Source organism: Amblyomma mixtum, chromosome 3 (assembly GCF_055824585.1).
Source record: "Amblyomma mixtum isolate Tamu chromosome 3, ASM5582458v1, whole genome shotgun sequence".
Lineage (NCBI taxonomy): Eukaryota > Metazoa > Arthropoda > Arachnida > Ixodida > Ixodidae > Amblyomma > Amblyomma mixtum.
The window spans coordinates 101,575,934-101,599,016 of record NC_143014.1 but is presented as its reverse complement, the minus strand read 5'-3'; the positions used below and the strand labels follow the sequence as shown (position 1 = coordinate 101,599,016).

General features: G+C 44.0%; 2 protein-coding genes across 4 annotated transcripts in view; one reads left to right on the top strand and one right to left on the bottom strand.

Moving 5' to 3' along the window:
• CngB (Cyclic nucleotide-gated ion channel subunit B) overlaps window positions 1-771 on the top strand; it is a 55,180-nt gene extending 54,409 nt beyond the window's left edge. The window contains exon 19 of the mRNA XM_089580442.1: window positions 682-771. Within this exon, the coding sequence (XP_089436568.1) occupies window positions 682-755 (74 nt within the window). The 3' untranslated portion in view covers window positions 756-771. The remainder of the gene's footprint in view (window positions 1-681) is intronic.
• A 919-nt stretch (window positions 772-1,690) lies between these two features.
• Window positions 1,691-21,363, bottom strand: mRpL39 (mitochondrial ribosomal protein L39). 3 transcript variants are annotated; one of them, XM_089580444.1, is made up of 10 exons: window positions 21,183-21,362; window positions 20,582-20,791; window positions 18,727-18,866; window positions 16,480-16,579; window positions 12,899-12,960; window positions 12,016-12,128; window positions 8,775-8,922; window positions 5,513-5,584; window positions 5,361-5,408; window positions 1,691-2,166 (listed from the first exon to the last, which is right to left on the bottom strand). In XM_089580444.1, exons 1-10 carry the CDS (start codon window positions 21,247-21,249, stop codon window positions 1,987-1,989), a joined length of 1,140 nt encoding a protein of 379 aa, XP_089436570.1. In that variant the 5' UTR covers window positions 21,250-21,362; the 3' UTR covers window positions 1,691-1,986. The 3 variants fall into 3 exon arrangements, with proteins under 3 accessions (XP_089436570.1, XP_089436572.1, XP_089436571.1); XM_089580446.1 differs by having other exon boundaries at window positions 21,058-21,198; XM_089580445.1 differs by lacking the exon at window positions 20,582-20,791 and having other exon boundaries at window positions 21,183-21,363.
• Window positions 21,364-23,083: the final 1,720 nt, after the last annotated feature.

Genomic DNA, 23,083 nt, shown 5'->3' with positions numbered 1-23,083 from the left:
GCAATGTGCAAAAAATGAAGTCACTGCTTAGTGTTGGTGGCAAGGGGCTGCTCTTTTGGTCACAACTTTTCACTACACTCGAGTGCACTTGCTTTCAAGCACTCAACAAAAAATTGTATATATGCACAAACGAACACCGAGAGAGGCACCATGAGAAAATATATAAGCTTATACAAGCACACACACATTGACTATTTATTTCCCCACATGTCAAACCAAAATTGAAAACCAAGGGACTGTCAATACTTTATATGACACATCAATTACCTGCTACGTATGCACCAAATGGCAACCCTCAGTATTCTGTCAGTAGCTTCCCTTAAGAGAAGCACAAGAGAATAAGCAGGATTTCTGTCCAAAGGTCTAAAATGAAGGAAAAAGTGTGGTGGGAGATATGTTCTATCACACACACAGAGGCAGAGTGTGAGGTTAGTGAACTTTTACAATACTTAACCAAAAAGTAATAGCAGTCGCCAATCAAACCATGTAGGTGATAATTAATCTGGTAGTTTAGTGGCACCAAAGCAACAAAAGGCCAAAGGAAGCCAGTATGATGTCTTGTGATCAATGCACAACTATGAAGCCAACAAATTTTTATGGCGTAAGGGCCGCTCTGGCCAAAGAGAACCATGGCACAAGGTGCTCTAGACAAAGACTCATTTGCCAAACATTTCATTCCAGATCAGCCGAGCACCCCAGGAAAAGGACTCTACCTACTGTATCTCTCTTGGGTACCCGGAGGTACTGGGGATTGAACCTTGCACCTCCCGCAAGAGGCGAGTGCCAACATCACTAGGCCAACGCTGCGGTTTTGTGCTCTATGTATTCTATGGCACTAGATATTGCAGCGAAAAAATGACAAGCCATAATGTTCATGAAAAAATATTTATCATGTCCACTTGAAATGAAAGAGCACCGATGCTCCTGGCATGTAAATACTTTGTGCAGTGTTACCTTCACAAGGTGATAAGGCTGCATGCATCATTATGTGTACCTAAACCGAGTGGACTTTTACGTTGAAAATTCCGTTACCCTGTCAAGAGGCTCTGAAGGTTCATCATCCAATTAGGGTGAAACGTTATGTAGTTTTTGCAACTCTTCAAAATGCTTTCTTCTTCATAAAAAAAGAAAAGACATAGAATAAGTATGTAGATTACAAATAGGACGCCGCTACAAGGCCGACTTGCAAGTTCTTGAGATGCATGAAGCTGGTTTTTTATTTACACATACTGCAGGCCCTTCTCGGGCCCAAGCATGCAGGAGCCTGAACCACAGACTGGTGAGTCAAGTTTTATAAAAGCAGTTCTTGGAACTGCACCTCTTCCCAGTCCTTTAAAATGCACTTAACAAAGTGGACTTTATTGTCATTTTTCTCGTTCCAGACCTGCTGCCACTGCTCATGTAATATTTCAGGTGCTCTCATAAGGTCTTGCACAGCTTCTATATAATCTGCATGCTCATTCCCTTTGATGCCAAAATAGCTGAAAACAGAGAAGAATTTCCAAGCATGCCACTCTGCAATGAGTCTAGACCTAGATTTCAGAGACAAAGTGCAAGAGACGGGCACTTTTTTGTTCACTGCATGGGCTTGACTGTAGTTATAAAATTACGAGGGTGATAAGATAAAACATGAGCATTTTATCCCAAAGAAACAGAACAAGCCACAATGAAAAACACGACATAAAGAAAATACTTTTGATATTTCTTTTATAACACTGAAATTTGACATTTAATGATAAAAACATGATACTTTTCTCTTGGCTAGTTAACTGCAGATATGCAGGCCAATTAATAATAGCCAGCCTTTACTAATCCATCAGGCTGTAAAGACAGACAGAAAGAGTTGCAGTAGCAGCCAACTAACAAAATGCGCTATGATCTTCAAGATGCAGCACACTATGTTCTACAGAGTCCACAGGGGCATGAGACTTGCATCCAGTGGTGTTATTCTCATGTAACAAATTAACTAAAATTTTTCCATGTTCTTTATGCAGAAGTACGCTGTGATGTTTCTGTCGCAGAGTCTTTGGTGGCAGCTGTGACACTATTATTTGTGGTCTCACTTTTCACATGCTCATCTTCGGCGCTCATGGCTTCAAAGTGCACATTGTCTTCAGTTGGCTCCTCGCCTGCCTCAGATTCAGTTTGTGGAAGACCAGTAAAGTTCTATAGGAGAAAAGAAATTAAGTAGAACAATGAGTACAGTAACAAAAAGAGTAAGTTGCCCTGGTCGCCTGCCCTTTATGTTTCCTCAACAGTACTGCAGAACTTTAGGATCCACAGAAGAAATGAAAGAAAGCTTCAGAGGCACCCAGGACAGAGGTTCTCAATCTTTATAGTCCCAGGGAACCCCAACGGCTTTCAAAAGGGGCTGGGAACCCCGTGTGTTTTGGCTGCAATCCCTTACATCCTGACAAGCGTGCAAAAAGGAGCATGCTGACTCATGCACCCCAAGAAATGCCCAAATTCAATTAATGACTGGCTATACAGTAAAACATTCTGTAATCAACAATCACACTGAGAACAGTCCCACAATAAAGTGGGTAAAGGAAAGGTGGGGGTGGAGGCGTGCATAGATTTAGGTGCCCGGGGAACCCCAAAAAGCACTCCAAGAAACCCCGGGGTTCTGTGGAACCTAAAATGACCTAGATAAAGAACTCTTACATGGCTTCTACAGTCAAACCCGCATATACTGAACTCTCAAAAGAATGCCTACAAGTTCGATGTAATGTGTAATTCAATATAAAAGTAGCAGTAAATTTAACAACACACAAACACACTGAGATGGAAAAAAATGTATTTCTACAACAGCCACTTATTGCGTGCAGATTACTGAGTGAAACAGTTGTGATTTTTTTTATGTTTTCATATCTGCATTGCCTCGGAGAGAACACATTTTTAAATAGTCTCAATGGACTCCACAAACAGCTGAGTGTGCAGCCTTCATCAACGCATATAGCGACGAACCATGCTGAGCGCAAGGAGCACACTGAAACACACGGGCACAGGTTCTCTCAAGTTTTCTTCACAGTTTGCACCACTGGTGGCCTGATTATCCATGACACTGGCAATGATGCCTTTTATCGCAATCTCTCTTGCAGTCTCAATGCCGTCGTGTGCGGAGACAAAGTCGCCTACAACTGCCCCATCACAAATAGCACCAGGAAATTAAGACAACTGGTTCCACAAATCCTCAAGCCCCCCAACGGCTTCATTGAGCTCACCCGACAAAGAATTTGCTTTGTCTTCGCCGGGAAAGCAGAGACCAGAATGTCGGAACGAGTTCTGTACAGTTTCATTTTCGACCCACTCAGCATAGACAGGGCACCTAAGAGGTCGATTTTTAGGTCTTTTCAAGTCCTCAGGTTCTGCAGGAGCCGTTCACTCAGATGTTTCCTATAACCGACCTTCATCGCGCGAATTAAGGCTGGTTCACATGCAAGCAACTGAGTGACTGAGCAGCGCGTCGCAGCGAAAATTTACAACTTGTTGAAACCTCGCCGCTCATAGCAGCAATGACTCAAAACAGGTTTTTCCACTGTGGTGGTAGGATTTGCTAGCATTTTCGCTTGCATGTGAAACAGGCTTCATCCCCTAGACCAAGGGCTGAAGTACTGACGTAGCATTCGGCGGCAGGAAGCGAAGTGCAATGTTGCTGAAACTAACCAGCGGTGGGCGTAGCTGTTACCTACGATGAGGCAGACATTGCGATTTTGGCCTACCAGGCAGTCATTCCAAGACTTCAGCCTCTTGGCAAAAAGTTAGCAGGTCATCCAAGCCCTTCGCTTGGACATGCAGGTCACCGGAACTGAAAGCGCATTCTACAAGCATCGCAGACTTGCTTTTAGCACCGCTTCTCTTCTCTCCTTTAGCCCAAACAAACGGCAGCCTTGGTCTTCAAAATGGTGCTCAGAATACTCCTCAGAATCTTGTAAGCTGAGGTGACATTGGATTTCTTCTCCCCTTGTTGAACCCACTTGATTTTCAGTTTCACGGAAAAGGCAAGGTTCTGCTGTTTTGCTGCTGCCATTGCGTGCACACAGACACTGCAAAAACCATGCGAAACTGCCAATGAAAGCATGATGCACTGTACACCGTACATGCAAACTGCGTGACGAAACAACTGGTGCCACGTGCTAATGCCACATATTCTGGTTGGCTGGGTACGTACCCGCTGCCTACGTCACAGAAAATCAACGTCACCCTTGGTCTGCGCAAGCTATGTAGCACCACTACACCAACAGCACCCACAGATTCATGCGGGAAAGCTAACCTCCAAAGATGTGCTTGCTAAGCAAAAGCCAGCTTCTTGCCATGTAATTTCTCGTGCATTTTCCTATACGTTCATGTTGTAGCTTTACGGTGCTTCTGAAATTATTCAATACAAAGGATAATTCGACCTAACTGAATTTAATATATCGGGTTCGACTGCATGAGTAAACAGCGTTGAGACCTTAAGAATTTGCAACAGAAGAACTTAATATCGCTACAGTCAAACCTCGATATAGTGAACACGGATATTACGAATTACTGGCTATATCGAACTCTTCATAAATATTTTTGACAAATGCATACAATTTCTACTCTATGTATTGAATGCGGTTGGCCATGAAACGGGTATACTGAACTTCCCAGCGCCAAACTGTGTCCATTCGGATGGCAGGCAGCAGGCTTTGCCGCACTGCAGAAGTGACTGGTGGTGATGCGGCATGCGTTCGTGCCAAGGTTTGCACTTTCATCTCACTCTTGCAAACAGCAGCATATAGGGTTGCAGCCCGGCAGTCAGCACGCATTCATGCATCTGGCATTCGTCGACAGTGCCATGGAGCAGCACCGGTCGCTGCAAGCTCCTGCGCTCATGTTTGCTGTCGCAGAGGTGGTGAAAAGGGCGACAGCTTTCGCTCTGACGTATCGCTTTCCACGCGACAAAGCTGTGATGAGGGGAAGCGACAATAGCCGGCCCTCAACCTGCGCTTGCGATGCTTTGCGAGAAAGCCAACCTAACTGGCGCTAGGTTTTTTGCGGTCTTCGAAATACCCAACAGCGCCTTTGAAAAGCCGCCAAAACCTGGGAAAACATCTCTCCGTTCCTCTAGTAAGGATCGCCAGAATTGCTGTCCCTTCAATGACTGAATTGCACCGCTGTGGCATGCGTTTCTGACGAAATTTTATATTATGAATTTCGGCTCTAGCAAACTATTTTACGACTTTATTTGTTGGCTATAACGAGGTTTCACTGTACTTCAATACTTCCTTTCGCAGAAATGCTATCCTCCTAGCCTCACAACAAGAGCAGGGCTTGGATGTTTGATTATAGGCCAGCGATAAGTATATATCTCATATTTGGCTAACATCACTTACCATCCTTTGTGCACGCTCACAGCAGACGGAGTATGCAAATTCACTGATCTGCAAATAAGTGAAGATAAAGATACAGTAAATTTGGCAGATATAAAAAACGAAGAAAAGAGCACAGCTTTATGCTGGCAGGAAGTAAAGGCCAGAATTCTTACAGAAAATGAACTTGGTATGGCCAAGCCTTGGAATCTATACAGCAGCCCTACAGATGTGTCCATGGCATGAACCTGAAAAAAAAAAAACAGCAATTAAACCGCCATATTTCAACGAAACTATTTCCGGTTAATATAGCCTGTACACAACAGCAGAGTGATGATGTTTGCTTGTGCTTGACGCTATATACAGTAAAAGCTCATTAATTCCAACTTCAAGGGACCAGAAAAAATATTGGTATTATCAAACGACTCCAAAAAACTCCTTGTATCATGGTAAATTTGTGTGGTGAAATACTGGGCAATAACAGCCAGATTCGGAGATGAGAACAGCACAGCAATGACTCTTTTTCACGTTTCCATCAATGCTTTAATGCATACATACTAATGGCAGCGTAAAAGCAGTACTACTCCAAAACCGTAAGGGCCTCCAACATCTTCCATGGTGCAGATCAATGGAGCACCACCACCACCGTGTCACATGCTTCATAAGTGGCACAGTCATGTGTGAGGAGGCTTCACCGCATAATCGGAGAACGGCACATGACGAGTGCGCAGTTTCAGTGCACTGGAATAATGAAACCACGCAGACAGAAGCAAAGGAAACAGCTCAGCGGCACCGAAGCAGCGAGGAAAAAAATGTGGAAAGAAAAAACCCAGCGACACGCCAATCAGTGTCCGAAACAGTGCTTAGCTGGGTTAGGTTTGTTGGCTGATGCTGGCTGGTTATGCAGAGTTCCACATGGACGCAGGCTCAGCTCTGAGAAAACTTTATAACGCTCATGCAATCTGTTGGGGCAGCTGTGCACATCAGGTCACGGGGATTTTCCAGTGGCCGCTGCATGCCGGCACCACTATGCCACTTCAAGCAAAGATGACATGAAACGGCAACATGCACTTTTCTACTTGCCTAATTACTATTTCCGTAATTATAACTGCTCTAATTATACACATACTCAATAACATACATTTTGTAAGATAACACTTTATGCTAAAGACCACGCAGCATACATACAAAACACTACTTGTACCTAAGCCATACAAGCGTGCCTGCATGGCCTAGTCGGTGGTGTGCCTACCTGGTAACCCAAGAGTTATGGGTTCGATTCCAGACTAAAATTTACAGAAATTTTAATCTGCCTAAAACCCATTGCTTTATGAAGTTAAGTTGTTTGAGATATGCGCCGACCTTTAAATTCACATCACAAGTCCTCTTCTCAATTCTATTTTCACTCCAGGCATACAAGCTTGACGTGGGTTTCTCGACACAATGCTGACGCTACCTTTTCCACTGAATGGGAGTCTTAAAGCTGTTGCTTTCAGATTTTGTAGAATGAACTACAGTTGTAGAGAAATGCAACAATTAAACATCAGCCACAATCTGTCAAATAAGATTCAAGAAATCACAGGACCACAATTTTCTTTGAATATGCACAACACTAGAAACCCGGAATGAAATGATACTGTTACGAAGAAGGCAACATCAAAGTGAGCAGTGGCGCAGGACGGAGCGCTTATGCTAGGCCAGCAGCCATTTAATCATGATTCATCATGTCATCAGGTTGTCCGGTTCCTTTGCATGCCACCCCGTAACAATATTATTAGTACAAGTGAGAAAGTCTGCCTAAATTACCAATTCGAAGGACATGCTGCCAAACTGTTTTCAGAAGTATTTACTGTATTTGCTAAGTGATGTGGAAAAGAACTCCAGTAATGTGTGGTATGCGGAGTGCTGAACTAATCTCAAACAAAAAAAATCGCACAGCTAGCTTCAGGAACCCTCTCAGAATAAGCTGAAAGTTTACTAAGTGAAAGCTCGTTAATTCGACCCCCGTTAATTCGGCAAATCGGATAATTCGACGCGCGCGCGAGGTCCCTACAATTATACATAGGAGTCTATGGGGCGAAACTCTCGTTAATTCGAACAAATTCTGCCGTGCGTCGGTTAATTCGACTTCACTCCGCAGCCCGCCAAGCCGGTGTGCCGAGAGCAAAAAGAAAAAAACACTGCCATGAGCGGCGCTATTGTACAGCTGATAGGCCATCCCTATGGTCATATCATCCATCCATCTGTCCATCCATCCGAGGAAGCGAGTTAGCGGCGGCCGAAGCGGCTGGCGTCTTTTTTTTTTTTTGTGCTTTGTTGTGTCGCAGCAGCAGTCGCTATCGCGGTTATTTACGGCGCCTTTTTTGGTAAATGCGCGCTTTGACAGCGTGTTTACTGCGCTACTTGTTGTTGCTGTTTTGTTGCGACTGAGAGAAGGGTGAAAGGAAATAGCAAGGGATTGCCTACTGGCTCAGCCACCACCGCTGCCATGTGCAGATAGAGGAGAGTTAAAAGATCAGAGAAAAAGATAGAGAAAAGATAAGACACCTGTCCACAGTCCCTGTGCAGATAAGAGGAGAGTTAAAAGATCAGAGGAAAGATAAGACACCCGTCCCCGCGGACGCTGGTTGAAAAAACAGATAAGCGGGGAGCGGCGCTCCCTTCACCTCCTCCCCGCGCTGCTTTCCGGTGGGTAGCGCGCAGGGCCTGCGCGCCTCGCCTTCGTGTCCTGTCAGCTGACGGAGGATGAAATAATTGAAGTGACAGGCGCTGACAACGACGACGATTTACGATTGTGAGCAGTTGCCCCAAATGCCAAAGTACACGGTGAAAGAAGCCGCAGAAGCCTTGTCCGTGCAGGAGGACTTCTGTGAACAAATCCCTGACGGCCCGTGTGCCACACGCGCCGCGGAGCACCTGGCAGCTGTTAGAGCTATCGTAGTCGCTCAAATTCGCTCGAAAAAGCTGACGGTGATTACAGATTTCCTTGCCAAATAAAGGTATACGTCCTCTTGCAGCAAACATTGTTTTTTGTTGTTCATTCAATAATTCGACATTCGGATAATTCGACAATTTTTCGCGGTCCCGTCAGTGTCGAATTAACGAGCTTTTACTATTCACACCCACCATCACGAGTTTTTGAAACACAACTTTGCTGAAGAAATTTAATTTCTTTGCATTCAGTGGTAGAGATTATGAGTGCAGTGCGTAATGAACACCCTCAGAATTAAGGTGCATATAGGGTATATCGTTTCAAGACTGTGGGCAAAGGGTGGTGAAAATAATTCTTTTTGCTGATCTAATGTTCCAAAAACATTTGATTGTAAGTGTACATAATTAGTACACAGCACCTGAAGGGTTAAATACATGCTACTTTGATGCCATTGCAAGTTTACTCTATATGTTGCATCACGACAAAGCTTACAAAGTAGCACTTACAGAAACAACCTTGAAACGGCCCATGTGATCCACAGAGCCAATCATTGGCCCTGAGCTGATATCCACATGGTCTAGCAAACGATACAGCGTCACTGTGTTGCCACTGGGAGATGTAGCTGCTATTCGAGGGATCTGCTCCGCCTTGTACCTTGAGCACAAAAGAAAAACCCACATTACAACAAACTTTTGCACACCACTTCTGATGAAACAAGCACAATAAGCAGTGCCATAAAAAAACTGGTTCACACAAAATTATTGCATCACAGCATTTTCTCAAGTACAGGATAAATTAATGTTTGTTCTGCAAGTGTTGCGCAGATTTCTGGTGTCTGTGGTGTACTAGTTCCACTTGTGAGCTCCAACAGCATAAAGTGCTTCGCTTACGGTGAAATCACACTACTGAGAGTACACTGTGCTAAATATGACAAGCAGTGCTCAAGGCAGAGTCAAAGCACACTTTGTAAAGCAGGGCACTCACAGCTGTGCCATAAACTGAGAAACCTCGTTGCAAAGAGAATGAAGCAAGCAAGCGCTCTACTTCGTTCCATTTGTTTACACCTGGACAGCAGAGCATACCACCCTACCACAAAGCTCAACACGCACTCCAGCCACAGGCTTCACACCGCAGGTCATATAAGGCCCAGAAACGACCGCTGTATTTTGCACCTACAACTACTTCTCACACAGGAAGTATACCACACAATGACAACAGTGTTTGCCCCACGAAGCACACGTGCTGAAAATCTCTCTGACACGTTATTCATTTGCCGCTAGCTTATTCCTCGCAGTTAAAAGCATAAGAAAGTAGCTTATTGTACTAAAATATCATTCAAACTGACTGACTCAGTACAACTTTTCAATACAACAGGCCAAGAACAAAGATCAAGAACAGCTAAAATTACAGCACAATAAAAGCAACACTCAAAACTGCCAAACAACTACAAGTTTAACTATGGAATGTTTTAAAGATATCTATTAAAATGAATGAAACAAAAACTTTAGCACAAAACCTGCAGCAAGTTAAACATTACAAAGAATTCCAAAAATAAATACCTTAATGCGCTTCTATGTCTGCGCAGTTTGCCCTCAGTACTACAAATGGTTTTTATTGTTCACTTTGTAAGCCCGATCATAACTGTTCTTTGTTATACTACACAAATACTGCAGAAAATGTGATTTCCAGTTCATCAGATTAATTCAGAAATACTTGACTACACTGCAAATGACTACCAAGAAGTACGCAGAAATTTATGAAGAGGTTTGTTAATAAGCTATCATTAAATTCAGAATTTCCCCTAATTATCTTCCTAACTGTAATAACTGCATAAGTTCGTTTCCACTGCTGCAGATTTTTGAAACTTCGAAAAGAACAATATGTAGAATGCCCCATCAATTTCTTGTGAAAAAATTTCCACATTAGTTCACTTCCTCTTTCATTGTAGCTTTATTGAAAACAATAAAAAAAAGAAAAAAAAGCACATAAAGAATTGAACAGTGATCCAGCAAACCTGCTTACTCTGGGCCGTTAATTCGTGCCGGTCATCAGGCACGCGTCGTATCATACATACTTTCAATGCATAATGCATTACATTCGTCATAAAAATAGGTGTCACAATATAAAAGGGGGTGATTGAAGATCCGCAGTAGTGAGAAAAATTTAACGTAAATGGCTGTCCCGCATAAGAGCCACGCTCTGTCAAAAGTGCGACGAAAAAGCGCAGCCCTTACATGAGTACCTATGGCAACAGTGACTGGCAGATTTATTCATGCTGCATGCCAACATTATGCATGCTAACATCATGATGACACTACCAAGCATAAACACTGTGAAAATTCAACTACTTTTTGGTTAGGCCCCCACACAACACCAATAACGTTTGGAAGTACAGCCAAAACCACTTATAACAGTTGCAGTTACAACCAGCGCTGGCTTATTACAAACAAGGGTGGTGCTACAGTCAAAATATGTTTTAGAGCAATGGCACTGCATCTCGGATACAGCATAAAACCGTGGTTGCACCACTCGGTTACAGCGAATGAGGTGCCAAAAGCTCTTCACCACGGTCCAAACACTCACGCTTCCTGCCACCGTGGAGACCAAGGAGCGTCTTTGCAGACCACGTGACTCCACCTCAGAAAGAATGCGACGACACCCCAAAAAAGGCAAAACAAAAAAAAAGCGGGAGCTCAAATTCAAGTTAACCGCCATCCAAGAGCACGCCGAGCAGCTAAAAGATCAATAGTATGTGTGCGTGCGTGTGTGTGTGCATGCACACAAAAATGCGTGTGCAAAATGACGAAAAGGAAGCAGAAGAGTGGTGGGCATAAGACAGTGTTGAAAGCTGAACTACTGCACACGATCGGGGATCAACTAATGGCAGCGATTTGAGAAGTTTGAATACTAGACACATGGTATGCCTTGCTGGCCATGCTGGTCATGTGGTGTGCTCCGTTTGCGCAGTTGGCTATTCACCTTCTGCACTGCTCCTGCATGCAGGCACCGTGTAGACAGTAGATTGCATGTACTGCACACAAGTGTACTACGCTAGCTTCGTCGTGGAATCTTTACAATTTTGTCAGGGATCAGATCAGAGACGACGAGGCATCACTACAGGGGTGCATCAGGTACAGACCGTACCGAGTGCAGCGCTGAGAGGAGGTGCAGGTCCAGGAGAATGGTGGGGGAGTGAGAAGTGATGAGCCAGGATACCGCAGTGGGTTCCGCTGGCCCTAGTGATGCCTTTACAAGCACACAGAGCTCCCAGCAGTCGCCATAAACATTTCAACTGTGATTAGTTACACCACATCCCTAAAGCAGCTAGTAGGCGTCAAAGGCCTTGGCAAGGAGCACATGAATGCACTGGAGGGCTTCGAAAGCGCCGTGATAGGGTGTCTTTGAAGAAATAGACATACATTACAGACCTTTTAAAAAACTAAAGCCAATTTTTTCCAACTGTATTTTTGGCTGTAATATGGGAAGACCACTTATTACGAACTTTGGATACAGCAAATGGATTCCACACGACCATCAGGTTCATTGAAGTGGGCTCAACTGTTTTCCCACACAAGCTGAGTGATGCATATTTATGTGCTGCAATTGCTATAATTTGATACAGCTGTGAAATAAATTTCAGCGTTAGAAACATGCTAATGTTAGTAGGCAACTAAAACGCACCACTTAGAGCCAAGAGACATCATCAAGAAAGGCAAAGAAAGTGACATGAAACAAAAGATCACTCACTTGTTGTCTTCAAACATTTGAAGTGCTACTGAAGCATCCACTTCCAGCCGTTCAAAATGATGGGGCTTGGTTGCAAGTCGCCTACCCATCCCAGAGAGCACGTCCAATTCGTCCTGTAGAGCAATGTTTTTTTTTTTTTTTAATACCATCCCATCAGCTGATGAAACACAGGCTTTCATAGTATACTGCTTTTCTTGTGAACTATACTAAAGCCAATTCTAAGCTAGACATGCAGCAACAAAAAGAACAGCATACGACATGGAAATCAGCATGCAAGAAATGCCACAGCTGCAGAAACTCTTTATTTGCCGCCCAATGCAACAGGTGTGCTCACCCAACAGCCATACTTCACAGTCATACTTTACAGGCGTGTGCTTACACAACAGTCGTAACTGTTTTAACTTATCTACTATCCTCCTTATAATGAAATTAAAAATACATTTTAGTTTGCTTGTTTCTTTCCTGGTGATCATAGCTATGCAATCTGAAAATGAAACAAGTTGTTCCAGCAATTCTAGACTTAAATGATGTTATTTCTGGAGGACCAAGACAAATAAGCCAAGAATACCCCTCTCAGGGTACAACAGATTAATACATTTTACATTTAGACATGCACGTCGATACTTAAATTGCAACACTCAAGAACAATACATGGTTACTGACTATGTATGCTTTGTATTCTGTACAACTAAATGTCATGAAATGTCGTTCAGGTTGATGCTACCTAATGGCTCAGTGCAACATAATATTCCCTGCAACGTAAGACGTTTCACTTGTGCACTTCTTGCCAATAAACATTTCATCAAAAACTAAAAACTACTTTTATCAAAGGCCAGAACAAGAAAACCTGAAAGCTAGTTCATAAAAAATATAACTAGCTCACCCGACGAGGCTCCCAGTTTTCAATGCCAAGGTCCACATTGTACACAAAGCTTCCAGATCGCACTGCACATGAAAACAAATGTGATTACACAAAGTGCAACAAATACAGCTCACCCTTTTAAAATCAAGCACCGGCACTGTGGTAACTTCACTGTGACATGTCCTGGTTAACAAAGGCTAACAAAATATATCCCCAACACAGCATGACCACACTGCTGCCTACAAGCATTTTTAACTGTGAAGTGACTACACACAACCTCTGCCAACTACCCACACAACAAAATCTTACTGTCAGAGTGAATGATGCCACAGCCTACTACTTTTGTGCACGCTCAATCCACATTTCCTAAGCTTGGCTAGCAAATGCATATGATGACTTGTTACATGTAAAGGAAGTAACAAGGCTTAACCGAACCTCATACCTAGGCATAATATTCCACAGGCCCATCAACTGCCTTGGTCTCCTTAAAGCTTTCTTGCTACTTGCTTTCAAATAAAAGGTTAGCTTCCTTCTTAGTATTCACAGAAAAATGAAAGTGCTTCAACGACAGGTGGTTGGCTTGATCACCAATGAATACCACAGACATGAGCACCCAAGATCAAACAATCATCATTATTTATCCTTCACATAATGCTCGCTGATCGGTGCATAACACGCTACAATGCACTTTCCTATAAAGGCAAGGTAATTAACATCATGACATTTATTTATGCTGCCAGCAACATAGAGCAGCATAAGCCACAATAAATCAGTACACAAAGGACAACACGAAATTAAAGTGTGGCTGTGACATGCAACACATGAGCAACTAAGAACTTTGCCAGTTTGTCTCAAGTATCTACTCTGCATCTACAAATTATCTGCTGATCGTCACATTCTTACTGCTAGCCATGGCTTTACAGCAGAGAGAGCTACGAACTGTAATACACCTGTACAACCAACTTGCAGCATTTTTCACTGGCTTCTGCACATAAACAATCAGCTAACTGTCCAAGGCTCTAAATTCTTTTCCGCCCCGCTGCAGTGGCCAGTGGTTACGGCGCTCGGCTGCTGACCTGAAAGACGCAGGTTCGATCCCACGGCGCGCGCCGTGGCCGCTGCGATCTGCTCCGGTGGCGCGCCCAAAGTGCACTTCGATCGCGGAGGCCACGGCGTGCGCGATCGAGCGCTCCGCGATTGTGTTCGCGCTCCGTATTCGGGACGAAAGACTCGGCACAGATGAGTACCGTGAACTCAGACTACGGTTCAAGTTCGTGCGGCGGAAGACATTCAAGAAAAGTACGAATTCGAAAACACGCGAGCGCAACGTGCCGACTCGCGCAGAATTTCAGCGTCGCAAGTTAGGAGGCTCCCTTTAAGCTTGAATTTCGTTTTGTATGATCAAGTTTTTGATCTCTCCTGCAGTTTGAGTTAATGAGGTTCCACTGTACACAATATATGGCGGCTTGGGTACTGGCAACGAGTGCGAACAGGTCCGAAAAATCAAGTGGTCAGTTGCGGTGCGTCCGAAATTTCAAGCGCTCTTACACATTGGCTCTATGGGCCATGTCGCGGTGAGACAATCCAAATGAGACAATCCTGCTGTCCGGCAAATTCGATAATGACCCCCACCCCCCCCCCCCCCAAGATGTGGCAGAAGGGACTTTTGTAAGCATCCCTGGGCACACCTATTAGAGAACCGGAGAGCAGCGTCTGAGCTCCCCTTGTTTGGAGCTTTTAGTTTCGAACCTCAAAACAGTACGTTAGTTGAGGGGGGTACAGGGTTGCCATGTAGCAGCCTCCTGCCGCCCTCTAAATCCAATAATGAATATGGTTTATAGCTATTTGCATTCGATAAAACTTGCGAATTTACTTTCTGCAATCATTGAAACTGCAACCACAAATCTCGCAGACTTGCTACGCCTACATGTCAGGAAAGGGACGGTGTCAACCAAAATTTAAAAATACGCAAAAGTCCATCGCTGGTGAGTGTTGAAGTGAGAACATATATAATGTAGCTCTCGGTTTGCTTATTTCTAATACAAATAAACTAAACAAAAGTGCAACCGATTCGGCTGTTGCCTCATTGGTATGAAGTTTTCGTTAGGCTGCTGATAGTATGCTGAAGACTAGTCGGGTCCATGCTTATGACGTCACAAGAGGATTTCAATGTGGCGGTTGCTGTTGGTGGGAGGAGTTTCCCAGTCCCAATTTTCGTCGCGTTTCTTGGAATATGCAGTGCGTCCAGGGCACTCAAACTTTGGAAATAGAATCACAGGCTCTTGTATTCTTTACTAAAATACAAAACTGCAATATTTCAAACAGCTACACCATGGCCTCATTAAGAAGCATTTACTTCGGACAAAGTGTGTGCAAAGCCTCAAGAAATAAGTGATGAGCATTCGACATGATTATGTGGGCCACAGCACTCAAACATGCAAAACAAAGTGCCCAAAGTCAATAGGCAGTTTTACATTAGCGTATACGCAGTTATGTATGCTAAACTCAAGTATATTTTGCAAGGCGTTACACTGTATATCACATCCGCATTTTTAGTTCAACACATGCAAATGAAGACACAATGATACTGGAATGGATGAGATTGGATGCTTCAGCCTAGTGGCCTCATCTGGTTTTTAAGACGGGAACCAATTTTTTCAACATACTGATACTTTTCTTTAGGCCTAAGAGCAGCAGAATCGGCGGTCTAAATAAAAAATTAAGCTAATTTATTGCTCATATGTTCTGCTATGACCACATGAGAAGAAACAAAAGCTCAATGCCTCATTTATCGCCAGTAAATGTGCTGAAAAACGCAGTGACGATGAATTCACTCCGAAGAACGCTGCCAACATGTTGGAAATAACATTCTAGTGCATGAACGAGCCATGCATGCTAAACTCTGGAAATAGGATACGTGATGCACGTTAAGGCTTGATTTGAAATAGCATTTGGCACATGCCCACTATGAAGCATGCTATTTGCATTGTACGCTATCTCTTTGTGTTTGTCTGCATATGCTACATACTATAACTGCTTAATAACATACATAATATAACGGGCACCTTGCTACCAATCCTGATGCAACATTTCTAATTTTTCAACATTTCATACTTCACCAGCATTGGACTAAGCAGAGATCTCGAGGTATGAGTATGGATCAAATGGGATAGTAATGGATAAATGTCAGTCCAGTTTTACGGCGGCTGAGTTTCTACAATGCTACCTTTTGGATGCATGCAATCGGTCTAGTGCACTAATGCATCCCCCTAAAGCACTTGCAATACACGGAACCCTTGTAATAGTAAAATGCACTGTAAAGAACCAATAAATGTCATGAAACATCGACAAAAAGGCAAACGGACCAATGGAATAAACCACTGTTCCATTTCAGTTCCTTAGAACAAGCATCGCCTGTGTTCAAAAAGGACAATGCCACAATTATTGTAATTTCTACAAGCCATGTAGTGCCCAGCCTGCACTACGAGAAAACAATGGGAAGATGGTAACTTATCGAGACACGTCTTCAGTGTTTCTCAAAACCTACACACGATCAATAAAGCTCACTTTCTTTATATTAATCAATGCGATCATATACTAACCTTGAGGCTGCGGCCAACTGTGCAGCTGCACATAAAACTGGTCCTTGAATGCCCTTTCTACGATGTAGCCAAGAAGGAAACTGCCTGTTCGCCAGAAAGCCTGCAATAAAGTAAAAAATTAACACCACACTAATGAAACTATAATCACCGCATGCTCATACTGGTCGCCCTGTGCTGGTGAATATTAAAGGGAGACTGAGGCGGTTTTCGAATCAGCTAATTTTTTAGGGTTTTGAAGTAGTGTCATTGCTGATCACGTCTGTGAAATTATTTTTTCGATTTTGGCCAAAACAGTGGCGCAATCACCAATTAAAAACGCGATGTTTAAATCTCCCGCGCCGCGCGCGACCGCAGGAGAGGAGAACAGCGGAGAGGGAAACCTCGTCCATGTCAGCCAACGTGACGTCACGTTGAGGAGCCGGGGATACTTCGGCGCACCCGAGCGAGCTTTCAGCGCGCGTTGTTTCTCGTGCTGCATGCGTTGTTCCTCGTACTGCGTGCGTTGTGACTTACAAAGCGTGTCAGCCGACCTTGAGAATCAGATTCAACACGAGGTACTACTCTGCTTTCGTGTCCACGAACAACTACGCCCGCGACTGTGTCGTCTTCCACTGTTTTCCGCAAGATCATACGCTCGCAGCGCAAGCGCTCGCTGCTTTGACGAAGAATTCAAGCCGACCAAAGCAAGCGTACTCTGCTCGAAGCACTTTCGTGAGACCGGCTACATGCAGAGCTTGTCCCTAATGTGATCTCTGGAGATTTCGGTCCCGGCTGAACCATGACGCAGTTCCTTTCATTTCCTCGCGCATGAGAGGCGTGTCATCATTTCGAAGAAGCGCCTCTTCTAAAAGCAGAAACATGCTCACTATAAAGACACCCCTGCAGAAACCTAACAGAGGCTCAAGCATGTGTTGCTCTTCTCACCTTATAAGTGCGGCCAGACCACCTGAGGCATGCTCAGCAAGGCTCGGTTAGTGATTTTGTACTCGGTTCGACGTGTCCAAGCAAGCAAGCAAAGCAAAACACAATAAAGCAAAGCAAGCAAGCATTGAAGCTCTTCATATGCGGCATCTCGTTTAATTGTATCTAAGCGATTAAAATGAAAGCGTTCGACGTTCTGATTTCGGATGCAAATTTAACAGAGAAATGAATGCCAACCAAGTTTTTGCATAAAACATCATGTCTCGCAACCTTAGTCGGTTTCTTCTTTAAGTTGTGGCAGCGAACGAGTTGCAGCTAGCTTGGCTTACACACATATAGTTGGCCACTACTTCACTGAACCTAAACTGCAAATCTAGGAAGGGCGAACGTTTCCGAGGCAGCGATTAATATTTTCTGGCATCTGCTGAACGCGCCATGAGTGAAGCAGCAGCCTTGTGCGCGTATTTAGCTTGGTTTCCAGCGCACAATGATTCCTTCAATATCCTGTGGTCACATGCCTCGCAGTGCTTGGCCACTGCGCTTCGCTAATTTTGACATCAGCTTTGTGCTGCTTCATCGTTTCCTTGAAATACTTTCTTGCCCCAACCTACGCCGGGTAGTGAGAATAGGATTTTTTGTACACAGCGCTTTGGGCCTTTTCTTTAGGATGACGCTCTTTCGGGCGAGCCAGGAGGCGTCCGGTGGTGGTAATTGATTTGAGTATTGTTCGCACCCCTTCCTTTCCGAGAATACCAGCCGAGGTTGTGCTGGCACCTTTTACGCATGATCTGCGTACGTGTCTTTCACGCTAGCGTATGCTTGTGCTAGGCGTAGAATTTTTTGCTCGTGTCTTTTTTGCTTTCAGGTGATACGTGGAATGAACAAACTGTAGTATCCTTTTCTTTGGAGGTCAGTAAAAAAAATAGTCGCCATATTCGCTTTTACAACGCCACGGAAAGCTGCGATCTGCACTCAGCGCAGCGCCGGATCCGCATCGGCAGGTTCTCCAGTCCTCAAAGTGACGTCACGACCTCGCTTGACCAATCACGGGCGGCGGCGCGCCGCGCGGCGTGCCCTGCGGCAGAGGCCGCATATTTCTGCTAAAAAAGGCAATTCGCGCTTGTTTTTGCCTTATTTGGATGCGATATTCGAGCATACAGCATGAAAAACTATAGGACGCCGCTGCCAGCCTGATTTTCAAAAAAAGTGCTTCAGTCTCCCTTTAAGCCCAGTCACAAAACAATATCAATAAAATGATAGGCACTATAACAGAAAAAAAACAGAGAAACTGACAACAGACAGGAAAGAAAGTAATGAGCAGCATACCTTATTGGCAAAGTAGGGATTTTGGTCCTTATAGAAATTTAGCCTGAGCTGGCAGTCCTGCACAAGCGGTCTGCTCATATCCCATGGCTCTCCGTCAACCTCTGCAATGGCTGCTCTTTGCACCAAGCTCTCGTGAATGTCTGCCAGATCAAACACAAAACAAGTATTTATTATGTTGAAAGCACATATCAGGCATCATAAGCAATCTACCGGCACAACCGTACTTCACAGACTACCTGTTGCAAACAGACAGTGTTTGCCTGAACAGGTAAGTGGCTGCCACTCAATGACTGACTAGCCATGTGTAGAGGTGGGTTGATACAGCAATAACATCAAGAAAGCTCACAAAAGATGGGCTACCAGAAGCATCCAGAAAGGAGAGTTTACTGCCCAAGAATGTGTGCCATATATACAGCATGCACACATACAGGGCAGCTGCTACTCCCACGATGATATTTAAGGGGAAACCTTAGGGCTGCACAAAATAACATGAATGGGTGGCCAAAAGTAGGCCTGCATCATACAGCTGCAAAGAAGAAGAGCATCTACGAATGATATGATTTGTGTGATAGAAGTGAAATCAAAAACTACCATCACCTGCAAGCCATGTCAAAGCAATAGCTATTTCAGCCAGCCAAGTGGATTGGTATCACCACTTAAGAAAACAAAATGAGCAACCTGGCTGCTCGCCCTGCATTTCCTAACCCCTTCAGAAGTATGCCGACATCAGTCCATTTCAACAGATGAACTTCTGCACCCAAGAGCTTGGCTTGCCGACAGCAGTGGTTTTCTACTACGGATGCAAATTGGACAAATACTAGTGTGAGAAGCATTGGTACAAAACACAGCTTTCAAAACAAAATCTACATTTGAATCCTAGATGCAGACACACCAGCAGAAGAGAAGGGAAATTTAATGTGTGTCATGATAACCACATTACATGATAACCACACTAAGTCTTTATTCAGCTTTTAACAACTGTGGCACAGGAAACAATGATAATGGTAAGTATGGTACCACAGAACATCTGCATACATTCTAGTCCTCACATATAAATGCAGTATAATGGCCAATGACAACTTTGCTTACAAAATATCTCATATATGAACATCAATGCACTGAAAGAACCAGCAAGTCAAACTTTGCAGTAGCATGAGACAGAGGCAGCTATCAACAAAAAAAAATAAAAAATAAACAATGAAACTGCTTCAACTGCCGCACTCATCTTTACCACACCTTGTACTCAGTTTTGATTAGTAGTTACTGTCAAGCGTCAGGAAATAACTATAGACAGTTTTAGCTGAGCGTTTTTGCGGCCAGCGGAGAGGAGCGGACGAGCGCAGAGGCCACTGCGCATGCGCACGTCGCTGGGCCGGCCAGCGTTTTTACGGAGCGAAGCTTACGCCCGCTGGGAAGCCCTCTCCAGCGGAGCGATAGGCAGCGCGCGAGCGTGCGTAAGAGCGCGCGGGCGTGTATGGGTATTCAACATGGCAGCCTCTTTTGTACATCTAAAACGCAACACTTGCCAAATAATTAACTAAAACACAGAATCTACCTTTACTAAACAGTTTCAGCGCATTATCAGCTGCCTTAATTGATATTCTTTTCACTCTAACTCGAATTGGGACCAATAGGTGGAGCAGCAGAGCAATTCGACTCTAGTCCGCTCGAGAGGACGAGCGATCCGCCCGGCTAAAACTGTTTTCTCGCGCGCGTCTCCGCTGGTGTATCCGCTCGCCCGCTCCGCCCCGCTGGCCGTAAAAACGCTCAGCTAAAACTACCTTATAGCTACCTCTCCATTAAGTGACACAAAACTAAATCCTCTGCAGTGGTCAGTGAAAACTTCAGTACTTACGTTTAGCACAGTCGTGCGGTGTAGAAATTCCCTTATTCATAATGAGCGTACAATCTTCCATTGGGCCCAGATATCGCACTTCAATCTTCTCCACGCGCGTAATCAGGGCTGCCTGGCGTTCTTTTTCAGCAGTGAAAAGTGCATCTCGCTTCTTTCTAACTGCTTCATTCGTTAAACGAGACTCGCTTGTGGCCACCGATGAGGAGCAGACTGTCATCAACCAAAGAAACAGCGTATGCAGGAGATAAATTTCATCATAGATCGCTTTGAGGCATGCGCCACCAAACAAACTGTTCAATAAGAAAAAAATGAAGGCTACATGAAACTTGGAGTGCCAAAAGCAAAATGTTAGCTACATTGCGGTACCTGAAAGCATGCACTTCAGGAATCCCATGCAACTAACACTGCTTGGCTACAAGATTTGTGGCACATTAACAGCAAAGGTTGCCCAGTTTAGGCTGTGAAAGGACGCATACCGCTACCCAAAACTCGAACACTGCAGAGTTGTCGCACAATCTACGTCGAAACGTGAGCGTAGCACGTGCAGGTACGAACAGCCCGACACAGCTTAAACTGACCAAGTTGACTACTTAGTACTTACAATATCTGTGCCTTGAACATGCCCCTCTCAGAAGAAAGAGCACACGATTTGATGAATTAATCGACATTGTCACTGCTTTAGTAAGTTTTCCCTCAGAACGCTTAAACTAAGGTGTTTAGATACATTTCCATGATAGCGACACTAAACCTGGAAAACGATGATGTCCATCACGAAGAGCAGCCTGAGAACGGAAGAGTTATGCATGTCGCCGCACTCAGATGCATATTAACTTTGGGCTCACGTGCACATAACAGTGGCCACAATTGAAATAGTGCTACAAAAAAATAAACGCCCTGCCCGTAAGTGCAAACGCTCTCAGTGGTTTCCGTCAGTTTTATTTTAAAGATGCACGTAAGCAGTTTTTGTTCTGGTACTGAAGTGATGAGCGGTTGAGTGCCAATGCTCAGATTTTAATTTTTAAGGTTTTAATCAGGCACCTGTATAGGTGAATAAATTTTGGCCTGTAGTAGCGGTCTGAACATTATGCTTTATTTTGGGCTGATTGTTACTGCAACGCAAGAATGCACGCAAGTCACATGCAGGCCGCCAGAGCCTGCAAGCTTTTTTTTTTGTTATCCCGATGCAGCGGTTTATGCACCTTCCTTCGTTTTTTTTCTTTTAGCTGTGCCCGCGTACAGCTAAAAACAAATTTTATATTCCAACTGGATTATTGAATCGGGAACCGTGACCACCTAGAACGTTTTTTTTGCGTCCAGCCAAAAATTTGGCACTTCCAGCTAGCTACAGCTGGAAAAGTGCTGACCTAGCTGGATTTGGTGCATTCATTTTTACAGGAAGGCCATTGGAGGCACTTGGCGTTTCATTTGTAATAGAGAGCTGTAACATTACCTCTGGAGTTCGAAGAAGATTCTTCGGCAAGTTGCAAGGAACATTTCTTGCCAGCAGCTATGCATTGCATTTGCTAATAAGTGCCGAGTCTTTTTGTTGCAGTACTTTTCTTTCTTTAAAATACTGCCTACAATTTCTAAAGCAAATCGAATAACATGCCTTCATTGTGCAGCCACACACAGCAGGAGTAATTTAGGCATGGAGGCTAGGGGCAAAGCTGGGCCAATTAGTAAATTAGCTCCAACGTAGAACCGAGGACAACAGACGACATAGCAAATGATATCGACAGGATACAATGCATTTCTTCCAACTAAGCTCACGTGGAATCATACACACCTGTATACAAATTTCAGGAGAAAACGGTAGACTGTCCTAGCCCACATTTGCTTTGATGACCTCGCACTCCGTCCTCATGTACAAGTGTGCATGGCTGCAAGAAATTATTCCTTATGTATATGTGAGTAAGTCTAGCCTACTTCTCTGTGTCTCGTCTCCTGGCACAGTTATGTTTGAAAACATGCTGCACCAACTGGACCCTCATTGAACGCTCCTTGAATTCTGGATAAAGCGATGCATCACGCCTGCTTCATCTGCCACGTAGTCTGTTGTCCCCCAATTCTGCACTTCTCCAATGTGGGGTTTTTAGCAGTCTAAATATTTTACTTCAGACGACACGAAAAGTCCTTCTGCTAACTGGTTTTAGCATACACATAGTTGACAATGAAGCCAATAATGGAGTTCACACTTTTTACTTATGAAGCTACACGACTGCCTATACTCGATCAGCAGCTCCTACACGGTCACACAGCTAAGAAAACGCACCCAATTTTTTCTTTTGCTTCTACAATTTGCTGCAAATGCCAAGATACAAAACTGAAACATGCTCAAAAGTTAGAAAAAAAGATTGTGAATGCCTCAAGAGCAAAACAGTACCTTAGATGAAAGATTAGAAATAATCCTGTGACATCAGGTGTACTATCTGGAACAAAAATGTCCAGGACACGAGGGGCAATCGAAGCCAATAGCTATGTTATTAGTGGGTAACTTCAGAC

What these genes read in the sequence shown, in the direction of transcription:
- mRpL39 (XM_089580444.1), bottom strand. Translation starts at nt 21,249, where the DNA reads ATGTCGATTAATTCATCAAATCGTGTGCTCTTTCTTCTGAGAGGGGCA. An exon ending in ATGTTCAAGGCACAGATATT is followed by an intron (nt 20,792 to 21,182) that starts GTAAGTACTAAG and finishes GGTTGATGACAG; the next exon opens with TCTGCTCCTCATCGGTGGCC. An exon ending in ATCCCTACTTTGCCAATAAG is followed by an intron (nt 16,580 to 18,726) that starts GTATGCTGCTCA and finishes ACTTTATTGCAG; the next exon opens with GCTTTCTGGCGAACAGGCAG.